The sequence below is a fragment of the Manacus candei genome, unplaced genomic scaffold, assembly GCF_025592945.1.
Source record: "Manacus candei isolate 608988 ecotype Guabito, Panama unplaced genomic scaffold, ASM2559294v1 h1tg000010l, whole genome shotgun sequence".
NCBI lineage: Eukaryota > Metazoa > Chordata > Aves > Passeriformes > Pipridae > Manacus > Manacus candei.
Genome location: NW_026138058.1, coordinates 3,536,443 through 3,550,306, shown reverse-complemented (window position 1 = coordinate 3,550,306; position 13,864 = coordinate 3,536,443). Strand labels below are relative to the sequence as shown.

The following is a 13,864-nucleotide window of genomic DNA, read 5'->3' as shown; positions in this document are numbered from 1 at the left end:
CTGTGCCACGGGGATGGAGGGCAGGGAGGGCGGGATCCTGTGCCACGGGGATGGAGGGCAGGGAGTGCGGGATCCTGTGCCACGGGGATGGAGGGCAGGGAACGAGGGCAGGCACGCGCCCAGGACCCTCCAAAGACACCAGCCCGAGGAAGAGCACGGCTTAGGCAGAGCTCAGCAGGATTCTTAGTGAAGGTGTGACCGGGCCTGGTTCAGTCCACCACTGAGACAGACAGCTCAGGCAGCTTTTAGAGGAAGGCCCTCAAGGGTCCTTTTCCTCACCAGACTTTTCGTGTTACTTACCGCTGTCTGCACAACAAGCACACATGACACAGGGACAGCACATGCTTTGTCACTTAAGCCACATGCAGATGGATCCTGCTGTCGCTGGCCTTCCAAATCCTACACAGCTGTAATACTAACTCATGTTGGAAATGAACCCCTGGTACTGAGAGTTACTGAAACACAATATACTGAAGTACCTTTTTTAAAAAAAAATAAAATCTGAGTGTATGGCTGCTATTACAGGGTCCCAAGACTTCATAGTGACAACTTCACTGCAAGACAGGAAGTGCAGGCTAGAACCCCAGAGTAAAAGCTTGTGATAGAAAGTTAAGTGGTACTAGCAGAGTTAACCGAACAAGCATAAAGACATCTCTATGCAATATTAAGAAGTACACAACACAAAGTTTATACCAAGTCATCAGGGATAGGATCACCAAGTAACTGTTTTCCAAAGTAGGTACTCATAAAATGTTAGACAACAAATACTTGTTTTGACAGTAAATTAGAACTCCAGGCATTGAGGCTTTATAAGAACACAAAAAGCAGTTTATTTCTTAAGCCTACTTCCTCCTAAACAGAAGAACTAATAGATTTGAATATACTAGGATATAGCAGAAAAGATGAGTGCAAAAGTCACTGAACACAGATAACAAGATCATCTAACCAGAATGTGCAACACAAACATGAATGCAATTTAATTCAGAGAGGCACTTACATTGACAGTAAAGATAAAGCCATCCGCTCTTTTAACATTATAGCAGCCTACTTGAAATTTCACTTGACTGAGCTTTGTTGCTGTGAATAATACAGCTCATGCACAGGTTTGGATGTATGTTTTGTAAATTTAAAGTATTCACTGAATACTGCCAACATATATACACTCATATACATAGTTCCAGAAGATTGAAGAGGCGATGACTTATTTCTGCTCCGCCTTTTGAAGAGGTCTCCTGAAGAGCAGAATATGTGGCTCTGCGGAAAGAAAATTGAAAGCATCAGTCTGTCCCTCAAGTCTTGTTTGAAGGGATTTCTTTCATTTTGGAAGTTTGGGATGATAGTTGAAGCTTGCTATCAGATAAGTAGATCAAGAAGTCCAAATATGGCTCCACATGTAATATTAACAGACCAACTTAACAGTCAAACATGTGTTTTTTAGTTTTATACCAAATGGTACCTGTATCATAAACTTAAGATACAGGAAGGAAGGAAGTATTGGAAAAACCAGTACTTTTATTTAGTACCAACTGTCTCTTTACATTAGGCTATTTGATGAACTCTTACTGAAAGACAAGCAAACTAGGTAAACTGTCTGTTAGGTACATCATGTCAAGCATCAAAAAAATCCACTTTAGTTAATACAGCCAGCTTACATTATTATTGATCTAACTTATACCTAAACACCTCCAGAAAAGTCTAAATTATCAAAGGTAACAAGGTAAGGGAAACACTGGAAGGTTATACTAATTTCTTCACCTGATTCTTCAGAAACTTGGAACTCCAGTTGCTGCTGCAGTTCATATATCACTTGTTACTTTTTAGTCAGGCTTGTCAATGGTAAGTTACCTAAAAAGGTTCTTCTCACAGTACATCCTCGTTCGTAGACTCTGGGGCTTCACACTCCATTATATAAAATACTGATTTTTAAGTAGGCGCTATAGCTAGAGTTCAAACTGTACTGTAGATTTTTCAGAGCACTAACACAGGACCTTACCTACATGAGCATTAAGGTTATGTCGCCTTTGTTGACAAAGGGCTAAAACAGCAAGTAGATAAGCAGGAGTCTAAACATTCGGTATTTAATTCCAGCTGGATTCCACAGCAGAACAAGTTATGCATTACACACTTCAGCTAAGCACCAGGCTGTTAATGTTTTAGACACCTTTTTTTTCCACCTAATTCTTTCAGATGTGCTTACCTGGCTCATGGATCATATAGTGAACCCAGCCAAGACTCTGCTGAACACCAAGACGTCTCCACTCTTCTTCAGACATCAGATGAGATTTTGGCACTTGTTTTGAAAGTTCTCGTGGCAGCATCACGTGTCTGTACAAATTCAATTATTAAACACACAACACTAGAAAACTTGAACAGCTCTGCAGCAAAAGACAGCAAGCGAGTAATGCATAATTACTTTCTCTGTAAAAAAGCCTAGCGTATATGACTGTTACCACGAATCTGATTAGGAAATCTGTCTCACAATTGAGTTTAAAATCACTTATGCCTATTAAACATTACATCCGTAATGCAATTACATATTGGAAGCCAACCTGCATTCTAGAGGAGATTAATTCTTTGTCACGCTCTAGTCACGCTGCATTTATATAAGTATGCGTTCCTGGCAAGTGGCTGCCGTATCTGCTGCTTGAAAAAATAAGGACTTTGGACTTCTAAAATATTTGTAATACCGCTTTAAAGTAAGCGTAAAAGAGTTACAACTCCAGCAGCAGCCCCATCCCGGGCTCTGCCACAACCCCCTCCCGGCGGTGGCGGCGCTCCGCGCCCTCCATCGCTCTGCGGCCAGGGGCCAGATCGGGGCCAGCCGACAGCAGCATTCAGTCACCCGCCCCCCATTCCCCAGCCGGCCCAAAGCCACGCGAAAGCCCAGCGCGGAGAGGCTCGGCTCGACACGGCCCTGCTCGCCGGCCCTGCGCCCTCCCTGGCCCCGCTCCACCCGTTCCCTGAAGGCAGCGGGCACGCGTCGGGAGAGGCGCCTGCCCGAGCCTACCCTCCTCCGGAACGGCTCTTCCAAATCCCTCCAGCGGGCCCTCCCGCAGTCTCTTACCGGTACTCGTACTCCTCGTCACAGTATTTATCGGAATAGTAGATCTGCTTGTTGGCCATGGCGGCAGGACGACGGCAGCAGGAGCCCCTCTCTTTCTCTTTACGCCTCAGGGACGTCTCGCGCACTAACCGCCCGCTTCCGCGCCTCGCGCCATTTGAATCCGGCGGCTCGGCTCCCATTGGCTCTTGCCGGGGCCGGCCAATCGCGTGCCGCGCCCGCCGCGCCGCGTGACCCGCGCGCTCGCCTCCCGCAGCCAGTCAGCGGAGGCCGCGGCGGTTGCGTCACGGGGCGGAGGGGGGAGGGGGCGGATGGGAGGGCGCGGGGGGCGGGGCGGGGAGGGCGCGGGCGCGCCATGATTGGCCGGCGGCTGCCGGGGCGGGGCGGGGCGCGCGCGCCCTTCCAGCGCTTTCCAGCACGCGGGGGAGCGGAGGGGGAGAAGTTGTTGCGTCCCGCGCATGCGCGGCTCGTGTGGAGTGTGGGTCCCGCCGGCCTCGTCCCGGGTGCCCGCGGGGCCGAGACCTGTCCGTGCCGTCCCTGTGAAGCGCGGTGCCCCGCCTGCCCCGGGCCTGTCGTGAGCCCGCTCTGCCTTGGGCTGTCGCGCTTCGCGTGCTGCGGTCGCTCGCGGTGCGGACAGACCGACCGTGGGGCCGCTCGGGGCAGCGTGGGCGCTGCGGGCGGCATTCCCGGCGCACAGGCCGCCTTCCCCAGCGGAACGGCGCAGCGAGCGTTTCCCTTGGGAAAACGTGCCTGGGTTTGATAAGGAGCTCCGCAGCTCCCGCGATGTGTTTATGGGTGGTGTTTATGCCAGCTGGGGTTAGAGAAACTCAGTGGGGACGTGGCCTGGAGGGGCGATTTCTCCCATAAGAACCATAGGGAGTGGGAAGCGACCTTGAAGATCATCTCGTTCCAACCCCTTGCCGTGGGCAGGGACACCCCCCACGAGGTCAGGTTGCCCAGAGCCCCCCACAACCTCCCTGTTCCGGTGCCTCACTACCTGCACAGCAAAGAAATTTCCCCTAATATCTAACCTAAATTTGCTCTTACACTCCATGTACCCTGGCTGCAGTGTGCTGCTCTCTTGTTGGGCCTCTACAGGAAAAGGAGACTAGTTTTTTTTAAGTTTCTGCTTTCGTGGTGCTGCCAGAAACACAGGTACTGCCTGTGATAATGTAATGCATCTGTCTGATAGCTGTTCTGGTGGAGAAGAAAACAACCAAGGCCGTGTGAGGCATGGCATGCGTAGGTAATAGGGATGATTTTCTTAGCATCATTGTTTCAATTGGCACTGCAGCCTGTCTTAATAAAGTTTAGGCCAGTCTCACACCTTACAGACACTAAAAGGAGTGCTTATCATAATGTAGCAGTAATATTTTTCTCTTATATTAGGGCTTGTTGGCGCAGGTCATCTACAGGTAAAATGAAGTCAGTGTTTTCAAACTGCTATAGTTAAACGTGTGAAATTCATTTAGCAAAGGTCCTCAGCAGCAGTGTCAATTCCAGTATAATTGTAAAAGTACAAACCACCTGCAAGTTTTCAAAAGTATTGATTGGATTATTCAAAACAGAGGTGTTTGGGGGTTTTTTAGCTTAATTTCAGACATCACAACTGATTTTGTTTTAAATACTTGAGACAGAGCACACACAATAATTTCTGTTAGGAATGTCATTGTGTAATAATGGGGGGGGAAGAATAACTTGTCATGACAAAGGGGTTTGCTGGATTGGAAGACATTTCATTTCTGTGCCTTCTTTCTGAGCTTTCTGCTTGTCTCATGCATATTCCACATGAGGAAAAAATGACCTTCAAATAAGGCTGTCTGTAAGCCTCCCTCCTATGAATTCGTTCAGAAGTGAAGGTCTGGCATCCCTTTAAAGCAATTTTTTCTTCTATTACTAATACTCATAATGATACCTGATCATAATTTTAAAGAGGATTAAAAGGATTCTTAGGTAGATATGTGTTCAATCTTATTTGAGATCCCTCTGATTAATTTGAAAGTCCTTGTTAGTCAGGACTGACCCAAATGTTTTTGTAAAGCAACTGGCAGAGCTGACAAAACTAACATATTGGTTTTAATAATCCAGGATTAGGAGATCTTATTTCATATCCAAGTGTCATTTCAGCTTCTTCTTTCATCAGTTCTTTTCCCAGACAGGACTTAAAAGCATTGGTGAATGATAAATAATGCAACAGTACCAGGAACTTGTTAAGTTCCACTATTAATATGCTATCTTTTTTTCCTAAAATGAAAACATTAGTGTTAGGGATATAATTTGTGAAGTTGCTGGAAAAAAGTAATAAACTTGCTGAGTGGCTAAACTTGTTAAACAGTTAAGCTTGACAATCATTTCCAGGCACATGAACAATAAGGAAAGCATCAGGAGTAGTCAGTATGGATCCATCGTGACACCTTGACCAACCTGGTAAACTTGTGTGATGAAACGGTCTGGCAAAGCTGGGGGAGGGCAGTCATTATTGTTTGCCTAGGCCTCAGTAAGGCTTTTGACTCCAGTAATACCTCCCTAGAGAAGCAATTGATGCATGGGGTGGATGTGCAGGCAGTGCAGTGAATGGCTTGTCCCAGAGCGTGGTGATACATGGCACAAAGTCTAGTGAAGGGCCAGTAATTAGAGGTGTGTCCTAGGGGTCAGTCCTGGGCCTGAGCCTTTCCAGCATCTTGGTTAGTGACCTGTGCAATGGGGCACAGTGTCCCACCAGCAAGGTGACACCTTGGAACTGAATAACCAGTAACCAAGTAACACCAAGGAGCTGAGGAACCAGAGGGTTGTGCTGCTGCGTGGATGAACTGCAGAAATGTGCTGAGAAAAACCTCATGAAGTTCAAGAAGGGGAAGTGCAAAGTCCTGCAGCTGGGGAGGAACAATCACAGGCCCTGGTACATGGTGGGAAGCACCCAGCTGGAGACGAGTTTTCAGAAAAGGCCTTGGGAGTTTCCTGGACACTGAATTGGATGTAAACCAGCACTGTGTCCTTGAAGCAAGGAAAACTGAGTGCCCTGGGTTGCATTAGGACGAGTGTTACCAGCAGGCTGAGGAAGGTGATCCTGCCCCTCCATTCAGCACAAGTGAGGCTGCTGCTGGTGTACTGTGCCCAGCTCTGGGCTCCCCAGTGCAGGAGGAAGTTGGTGCTGCTGGAAAGAGTCCAATGAAGGGCTAAAAAGATGAAAACGTGAAGGCAGTGTGAAAAGAAGACCAGAACCAGGCTCAATCCAGTTGTGCCCAGTGACAGGTCTAGAGGCAGTGGGCACAAACTGAAACATGGGATGTTCTTTGTGAGCATCAGGAAGCCTTTTTTACTCTGAGGGTGATGGGGCACTGGCAGAGGTTACCCAGAGAGCTGCTGCGGTCTCCATCCTTGGACATCTTCCAAAGCCATCTGGACACAATCCTGGGCAATGGGCCCTAGGTGGCCCTGCTTGATCAGAGATGTTAAACCAGATGACCTCCCTAGGTCCACCCTCAGCCACACTGTATGGTACTGTGTGAAACAGGGCTCTTCAGCATTTTCTTCACAATACTGTTGCACACAAAGGCTGTGTCAGTTACACTACAAAGAAGGGAACAAACTGTTCTGTAACTAGTGTAGAGGGAACAAAAATGCTTGAACTTTAGCAAGGCAGCTTTGTGCTGGACCTTAGGAAACATTTCCTAGCAGTACCTAATTTAATTGTCTAGAACATTTTAGAAAAAAATACATCCTGCAGGAATATTTTAGGTACAACAGATCCTGTCTGTGATCAGTTGTTTCTTTGGGGCCTGCTTTCTGTGGTTGTGTCAGTTATGCTTTCCCATTGTAACATTTGCTGATATTGACTGTAGAACAAAAGTAATTTTTTTTTCTCTCCAATGCTCTAGAATGATGTTTAATTTAAATTGTAATACATTTTCCTGTTTAAAAAAGTTAGTTTCTGAAATTGGGATTGTTAGGTGGTGAATCGACATCCTGACTGAAGATTCTGAACCAGGTCAGGAGTGAATGAAACCACAAATATCTATATTTATTAAAGAGAAAAGCTGCTGACAAGCTCCTACCATACAATCATCCCTCAGCATGTCGAAGGCATGTATCAAAGCATATTTCAAAGTTTGCCACAGAGCAGACTGGAAAGGATTCTGCATAGCCTTAGGGGCATAGGTCTGTTAGAAGAAACGTGAGACAGCTGCTCAACTGGAATATAAACTCCTGCTTAGAGCCCTGATTAGGGCAGTTTTAGTCTGATTAGAGCAGTTGCTGTGATTCAGTTGCTGCTGAAACACAAGATAAAGTGGCAAAACCCAAGATAAAATGGCAAAACACAAGGAGAATATTGTTGAGCTTCAGTCCCTGTCTCCTGGTGCTGTTAACAGGCAGGTATAATTTTGAGCATCAATATTCTGCACTCCGTTAGAGAACAGCATGGCTGTAGTCAGCATAGAGGCTCTTTAAGACTAAAGATGGCCTATGGACATTACTGGGGGGGATGATCTCGTGTACCTAGACAGAAGCAGACTTAAATCCTCTGTATAACCTGTTACTTGTGACCAAGGCCATCCACAGAGGTATGTGGGCCATGATAAATAAAAATCTGTTACAATGAAGGGCCCATGTGCACCTTACTGTTGCATATACAGAGTTCAGGATGTAGGTTGTGGTAGATGAAAATATTTTCTGTGCTTTTTGTCAGAAGGGGAAGATGCAAGTTTTTCCATCTGTGTTGTACATAGCAGTCTCTGACGGACATTTTCTGCAGATTTTTCTGGTTAGTTCTATTAGACATTTGGAAAAAAAAAAATAAGTTATATGTACTTTTACTGTGCTTCAGTTTTCAAACATGTCCTTGTAAAACACTAACGTCAGATGCTTGAATGTATTTTTCTGAATAGAACAGCAAGATCAGAGTCAAGGAACCTTTTGTACTGTCTTCATGAGTCATAGTCATATATACAGTTAATAACTTGTGAATAATCTGAGCATGAATCACATTCGTAGCATATATTGATGAACCACTATCTATGTTTTTATATTTTCAATGTTTCTTAAACAAGGCTTAAACAAGCAAGGCTTAAACAGTCATACTCTTCATCAGTTTTGATCCTTAATTTTGAACCTATTGGCTGGTTTGGTCAAACTTAACAGAAATGTTGATAAATTATTGTAGATTTCATGATAACAGGTTGGATGGATAGAGCAGAAGGACTCTGATGGAGGACGATGTTACAGTTAAACTTATACCTTACTAGGCAGAGAATGTACATGGGAAAAAAAGCTTTGCATAAATGCTTCAGTGGTAAATATCCTTCAGCCTTTGGTGCATATGCCTTCTGAGGCAGTAAAGCCACAAACACATTGCGTCAGTAGAAAATCGGTCTCGCTTTGTTCTTATTTCAGTGAGATTACTTTCTGTTTGCTGATTTGATTTGCTGGTTTTGTGTGGTCTTTACCTAGTATTCCACAACACTAGTAGCCCTCAAAGCACCCTCAGGCTACTTGTATGTGTAATATTAACATTATTCGTCTCTGCAGGCTTGATCTTCAGAATTAGTTTGCCTCAATTTAGATATTTAAATTTGAATTTACTGCTTTACTTCATTTGAAAGACTTTATAATAAGCATTGAGTTATTCGTGTGCTAATTAACATCCCCTCAGTAAATGCAGAAGATGGATTATTTTTGTCTTGTTTTTCAGTTCACACAAAAATGTGAACCAGGTCCTGGAGAGACTAAAGAATGACGCTATGTTTTGATGGTTTAGCTGTCTGAGAATAATCCAATGTAAGTGTTGAAAATAATCTAGCTGAATTGCTGAGGATTTTCCTCTGAGAGAAGATAAACTTGAAAAATAGACCCAATTATGATACATGCTCTTACCAGTACCCATGCTGGTTCAAGAACAGCATTTTAAAAGGTGTTCTTGAATAAATTCTTGAATAAATTATTCCCAAGTCATAGCTTGCAGGATGAGTTTAGAAGTGCAGACTGTGTGCAATTCATTCAGATCCTTGCAGAGTTTGGAGGCTAGTGTTGATCTGTGTAATTTCATTGAGATTTAATTGTCTTACTCTGTTTCTAGGGATCTTCTTGTGGAAGTAATCATCAAAACCTAGTCAAAAGACTACAGCTCAGATCTGAAAAGTGACACTGATGAGCCTGGGGGTGACTCGCCAGTGTTGGGGGTGAAATAATAGCTCAGCTGAAGTGCATCTGCACCAGTGCACACAGCATGAGTAACAGACAGGAGGAGCTGGAAGCCACTGTCAACGGGAAAGCTGTGACATAGTTGTCATCATGGAAACATGGTGAGATGACTCTCATGACTGGAGAGCTGCAGTGGATGGTTACAAACTCTTCAGAAGGGCCAGGTGAGGAAGGAGAGGGGGTGGGATGGCTCTGTACACTGGATGGTGTTCTGACTGTGCAGAGCTCCAGGGCAGTGGTGATGAGGCTGAGTGCCTGTGGGTGAGGACTGGGGGGAAGATAACGAGGCAGACATCCTGGTGGGAGACCATCCATCTGCTGTAGAGCTCCCAGCCAGGATGAAGAGGCAGATGAAGTATTTTATAAGTGTCTGGCTGACGTTTCATGATTACCAGCCCTTGTTCTTGTGGGAGACTTTAACCTGCCAGACGTCTGCTGGAAACTCAGCACAGTGGACCAGAGGCAGTCGAGTGAGTCCACGGAGCGTGTGGAAGATAACTTCCTGACACAGCTGGTAAGTGAGCCTGCAAGAGGGGCTGCCCTGCTAGACTTGCTGTTTAAGAACAGAGAAGGGCTGGTGGGAGATGTGTGGTCTTGGGCACAGTGACCACGAAATGATATTTTCAATTCTTGGTGAAGTAAGGAAGGGAGTCAATAAAACCTGTACCTTGGGCTTCCAGAGGGTGGACGTCAGCCTGTTCAGGACACTAGTTCAGAGAGTACCTTGGCAAACAGTCCTTAATAACAAAGGGGTCCAGGAAGGCTGGACACACTTTAAGAAGGAAATCTTAAAGGTGCAGGATCAGGCCATCCATATTTGCCTAAAGACAAGCTGGCAGGGAAGACTACTGGCCTGACTGAAGAGGGAGCTTGCACTGGAACTCATGGAATAAAAGAGATTTTATGACCTTTGGAAGAAGGGGGAGACAACTCAGCAAAAGTACAAGGATGTTGTTAGGTCTGTCAGCCTGACCTTGGTGCCTGGGAAAGTTGTGGAACAGATCATCTTGAGTGCAGTCACACGGCACATACAGGACAACTGGGGATCAGGCCCAGCCAGTGTGGGTTTAGGAAAGGAAGGTCCTGGTTGACCAACCTGATCTCTTTTTATGACCAGGTGACCTGCTTAGTGGATGAGGGAAAGAGGATGTTGTCTACCCGGACTTTGATCAAAGAGGATGTTTTCTACCTTTACTTTTATCAAAGTAAAGCCTTTGGTACTGTCTCCCACATCATTTTCCTGCACTTGTGTCACAACAACCCCAGACTGCACAGCATCTTGGGGAAGCGTGGTAGGAAAGCAGCTGGAAGAGGACCTGGGGGTGCTGGTGAACAGCCAGCTGACCTGAGCCAGCAGTGTGCTCAGGTGGCCATGAAGGCCAATGGATCCTGGCTTGTGTCAGCAATAGTGTGGCCAGCAGGGCCAGGGCAGTGATTGTCCCCTGCACTTGGCACTGATGAGGCCACCCCTGGAGTGCTGTGTCCAGCTCTGGGCCCCTCAGTTCAGGAAGGACATGGAGGGGCTGGAGCAGGTCCAGAGAAGGGTAATGGAGCTGGTGAAGGGTCTGGAGAATAAGTCCTGTGAGGAGCAGCTGAGGGAGCTGAGGTTGTTTAGCTTGAAGAAAAGGAGGCTCAGGGAGACCTTTATTGCTCTCTACAACCACCTGAAAGGAGGCTGTGGCCAGGTGGGGTGTTGGCCTTTTCTCCCAGGCAGATAGTGACAGGACAAGAGGAAATGGCCTCAAGCTGAGCCAGGGGATATTCAAACTGGACATCAGGAACAATTTCCTTACTGAAAGGATTGTCAAGCGTTGGAATGGACTGCTCAGGGAGGTGGTGGAGTCACCAGTCCTGGAGGTGTTTGAGAAATTATTGGACATGGCACTTAGTGCTGTGGTTTAGTTAACAAGGTCAGCTTCAGTGGAAGGTTGGGCTTGATGGTCTTGGAGGTCTTTTCCAGCCTTGATGAATGGAAAATGACTCTATTGCCATGTTAAACAAAATCAATAATGCTGAATTTAGCAGATGATTTCCATAGCAACCAATGCTCATATAACAAATTCAGAATGATACTGGATAATGACTGGAGAATCAAGCAGAAGATGCTGTCAAATGAGGCACAGCTCTCCTCAGATTTTTCCTGTAGGCTGTGCAATATGACGCTGTCTTAAAGTGGATCAAGGACAAAAAACCCTGTAGCTCAATCTCTGAGTTCTTCATTTACTGGATATTTTTGACACAATGTTTAAATAGTTTGAGTAAAGGCTCTATTTAAACTTTAAAATGTCAGTGCTAGACCTGAGAAAAGATCCTTTTATCCAAACTTATCCCTGTGGCTTCTCTAATGGATACCTTCCAGAATTAAATTGTGTAAGAATCAGAAAAGCATGTGATGACATGTTCCCATCTTAGTCTTGATTCTGGGCCTACTGATGAGGGATTTCTTTACAAATAATAGGCCATGTGAATTTCTGTTTCATGAATCTTCAGGTCATCTTTGGGCCAAACATTTTTTCTCCACTGTGTGAGGGTTAGCAGCGGGTCTGTCAGCTCTCTGGGAGAAGATATTGACTGGGGAAACTTGCGAGTATATCCTCGAGATAAGAAAACTATGTATGCAGCCCTAACGAAAGAAAAGACAGGCTGTGGAGTGCTTAGATTCAGTCCTGTGGGAACCCCAATATAGCCTTGAGCCTTGCCAAATACATCAGCAATAAATAATAGCAAATTGAAACACTGTTGCTTGCTTACCTAAGAATAAGTTGCTGCTTGCTACTAATAAGGGATATAAAAAGGCACATGGGAAAAACAAAGAGAGACATGTATTTTGCTCTGAACTTGACCGTTAGTGTATTTTTTACTGACTGCCACAACAACACCACTGTATCTTGTTACAAGGAGTTCTGTGGCTAAACAAGTTCCCTTATGAGAAGCAACATCTTTTGTTTATGTTAAATCCTCCACGTGCTGGGTTTTGTGTTGAAAGAGCCTTTGTATATTTATTCATTGTCCCTGATGTTTGTAGTTTCCAGAGGTAGGATTTATATACTACAGGTTTATAGGCTAAGATTTTGATTTTGAGTCCAATGAATTGAAATTTTCCCCTCCTCTTACATGAACATTCCTCGTTAACTTCTGTGAAGTAACTCAAACGTTTAAGATGTATCACAAATTTTGAACATACACAGGAGTGAAAGAAAATGTATGTGAGCTGAAAATACATCTGTTTGAGAGTATTAAAAAGGTTGCTCAAAGTGTTGTTTAATTAAAGTAGTAGAAGACGACTGAAATCAAATGAAATCAAACAGAATCCAAATAAGCTACATACACAGAAATATTTTTTCTTAAGGTTATTTTGACAATTTAAGGTTTAAAATAGCCACTGGAGGGCTCACTGATCTCATGTTAAATGACAAGCTTGTCTTTGAAAGTCAGTACTTCTGGGTTTTGGTTAAGGCAGTATTAATTGCTGTGCTCCCCATTTGAAGAAGACTGGATGATAACAGAATTTTGTTAAGGTAATGGGCAGAGAACAATTACATTTTTGTGTCAAAGAATAACAGTTTTGTGACTATTACCCATGTCACAGTGTGGGAACATTTACAAATGTTTGGAAGGTAGGCGGATCTAAATGTTATAAAATAAGCATAAAGGACCAGAGTTCCCACCCCCTTACAATAAAAAATGTGAAAAACTCTTCCTGTCAGGCAGAAGGGTTTCCCCATTTTGAGGAGCCACCTACACAGGGCAGATTTTCCCTTCCCTCCTCTGTTTTGTGTGTGACACCAAAGCTTCAGTGACGAGTCAGGCCCAGGGCTGTGGTCTTTCTGGATCACTGGTAGAACTGGGATGAAATGCAACACGTGATTGATGTGGGTTTCTCCTGGCATTTTGAATCAAGTCTTTATTTCATTGGAGTTAAACAGAACTTAGTTTTCAGAAACTTTGGGAACAGTGAATTCTGCTTACATATTCCAATATTTTTGTATTTTCCCCAGGCTGAATTTTTCCTTTGCCCTTTTGTTTTTTAGGGATCTTTCTTGGATGTGTCGATTATTGTCCTACTCCTGATTCAGTGAATGCATCTAGATGGTTTATATTTAGTATGAACATATTCCTTAAGTTCACAGGAGTATTTACCACTCTTCTGTGGTATAAACATGTGCTGAACAAAATACACAGCTCCTGAAGTGATTTTACCAGTCAAATATATCCAGATATTTTGCCAAAATATCATTCTTTGTGTTCCTGTAAGAATGTGTTATCCCAGAACTTCACTAGTCTGTTGCTTTACTTTATGGAAACTCCCTTGATTTGTTTTTGTCCAGTGCTCATTTTCAGCTCTGCCTGTTTCAAAATATTTCCCTTGCACTGAATAGCTATTTGAATTCTTTCCCATGATTTTGAATCCTGCATTTTGCAAGCTAATTTTTTTTTAAATTCCCTCTGTATATGTCTCAACTTTGAGTGTTTGTGGTGACTTCCTTAGTCTTTATTTTAGATACTAGAAAATCATCTGTTGCAAGAGATACACAGAACTTTGAATCTGTCTTGACAGACAACTTCATTCACAATTAAGTATAAATATTTTTATTTTCTTAGTGT

The 13,864-nt window shown here is 44.3% G+C and overlaps 2 protein-coding genes across 9 annotated transcripts in view; one reads left to right on the top strand and one right to left on the bottom strand.

The window, feature by feature from the left end:
* Positions 1-827: 827 nt before the first annotated feature.
* On the bottom strand, positions 828-3,228 carry CKS2 (CDC28 protein kinase regulatory subunit 2). The gene is made up of 3 exons (XM_051777403.1): positions 3,065-3,228; positions 2,198-2,325; positions 828-1,254 (listed from the first exon to the last, which is right to left on the bottom strand). The coding sequence occupies exons 1-3, from the start codon at positions 3,121-3,123 to the stop codon at positions 1,202-1,204; spliced, it is 240 nt and encodes a 79-aa protein (XP_051633363.1). The 5' UTR covers positions 3,124-3,228; the 3' UTR covers positions 828-1,201.
* A 73-nt stretch (positions 3,229-3,301) lies between these two features.
* SHC3 (SHC adaptor protein 3) overlaps positions 3,302-13,864 on the top strand; it is a 94,457-nt gene continuing 83,894 nt past the window's right edge. For 5 of the 8 annotated variants that reach the window (XM_051777360.1, XM_051777352.1, XM_051777351.1 and 2 more), the window contains exon 1: positions 3,302-9,773. The gene's annotated coding sequence lies outside the window, so the exon portion shown is untranslated. The remainder of the gene's footprint in view (positions 9,774-13,864) is intronic. The other 3 variants (XM_051777355.1, XM_051777359.1, XM_051777361.1) reach the window with 3 other exon arrangements.

Excerpts from the sequence above, each read along its gene's own strand:
- CKS2 (XM_051777403.1), bottom strand. The coding sequence starts at position 3,123 with ATGGCCAACAAGCAGATCTACTATTCCGATAAATACTGTGACGAGGAG. Across the intron at positions 2,326-3,064 it reads GACGAGGAGTACGAGTACCG|ACACGTGATGCTGCCACGAG; the intron begins GTAAGAGACTGC and ends GAATTTGTACAG. Across the intron at positions 1,255-2,197 it reads CTATATGATCCATGAGCCAG|AGCCACATATTCTGCTCTTC; the intron begins GTAAGCACATCT and ends TTCTTTCCGCAG.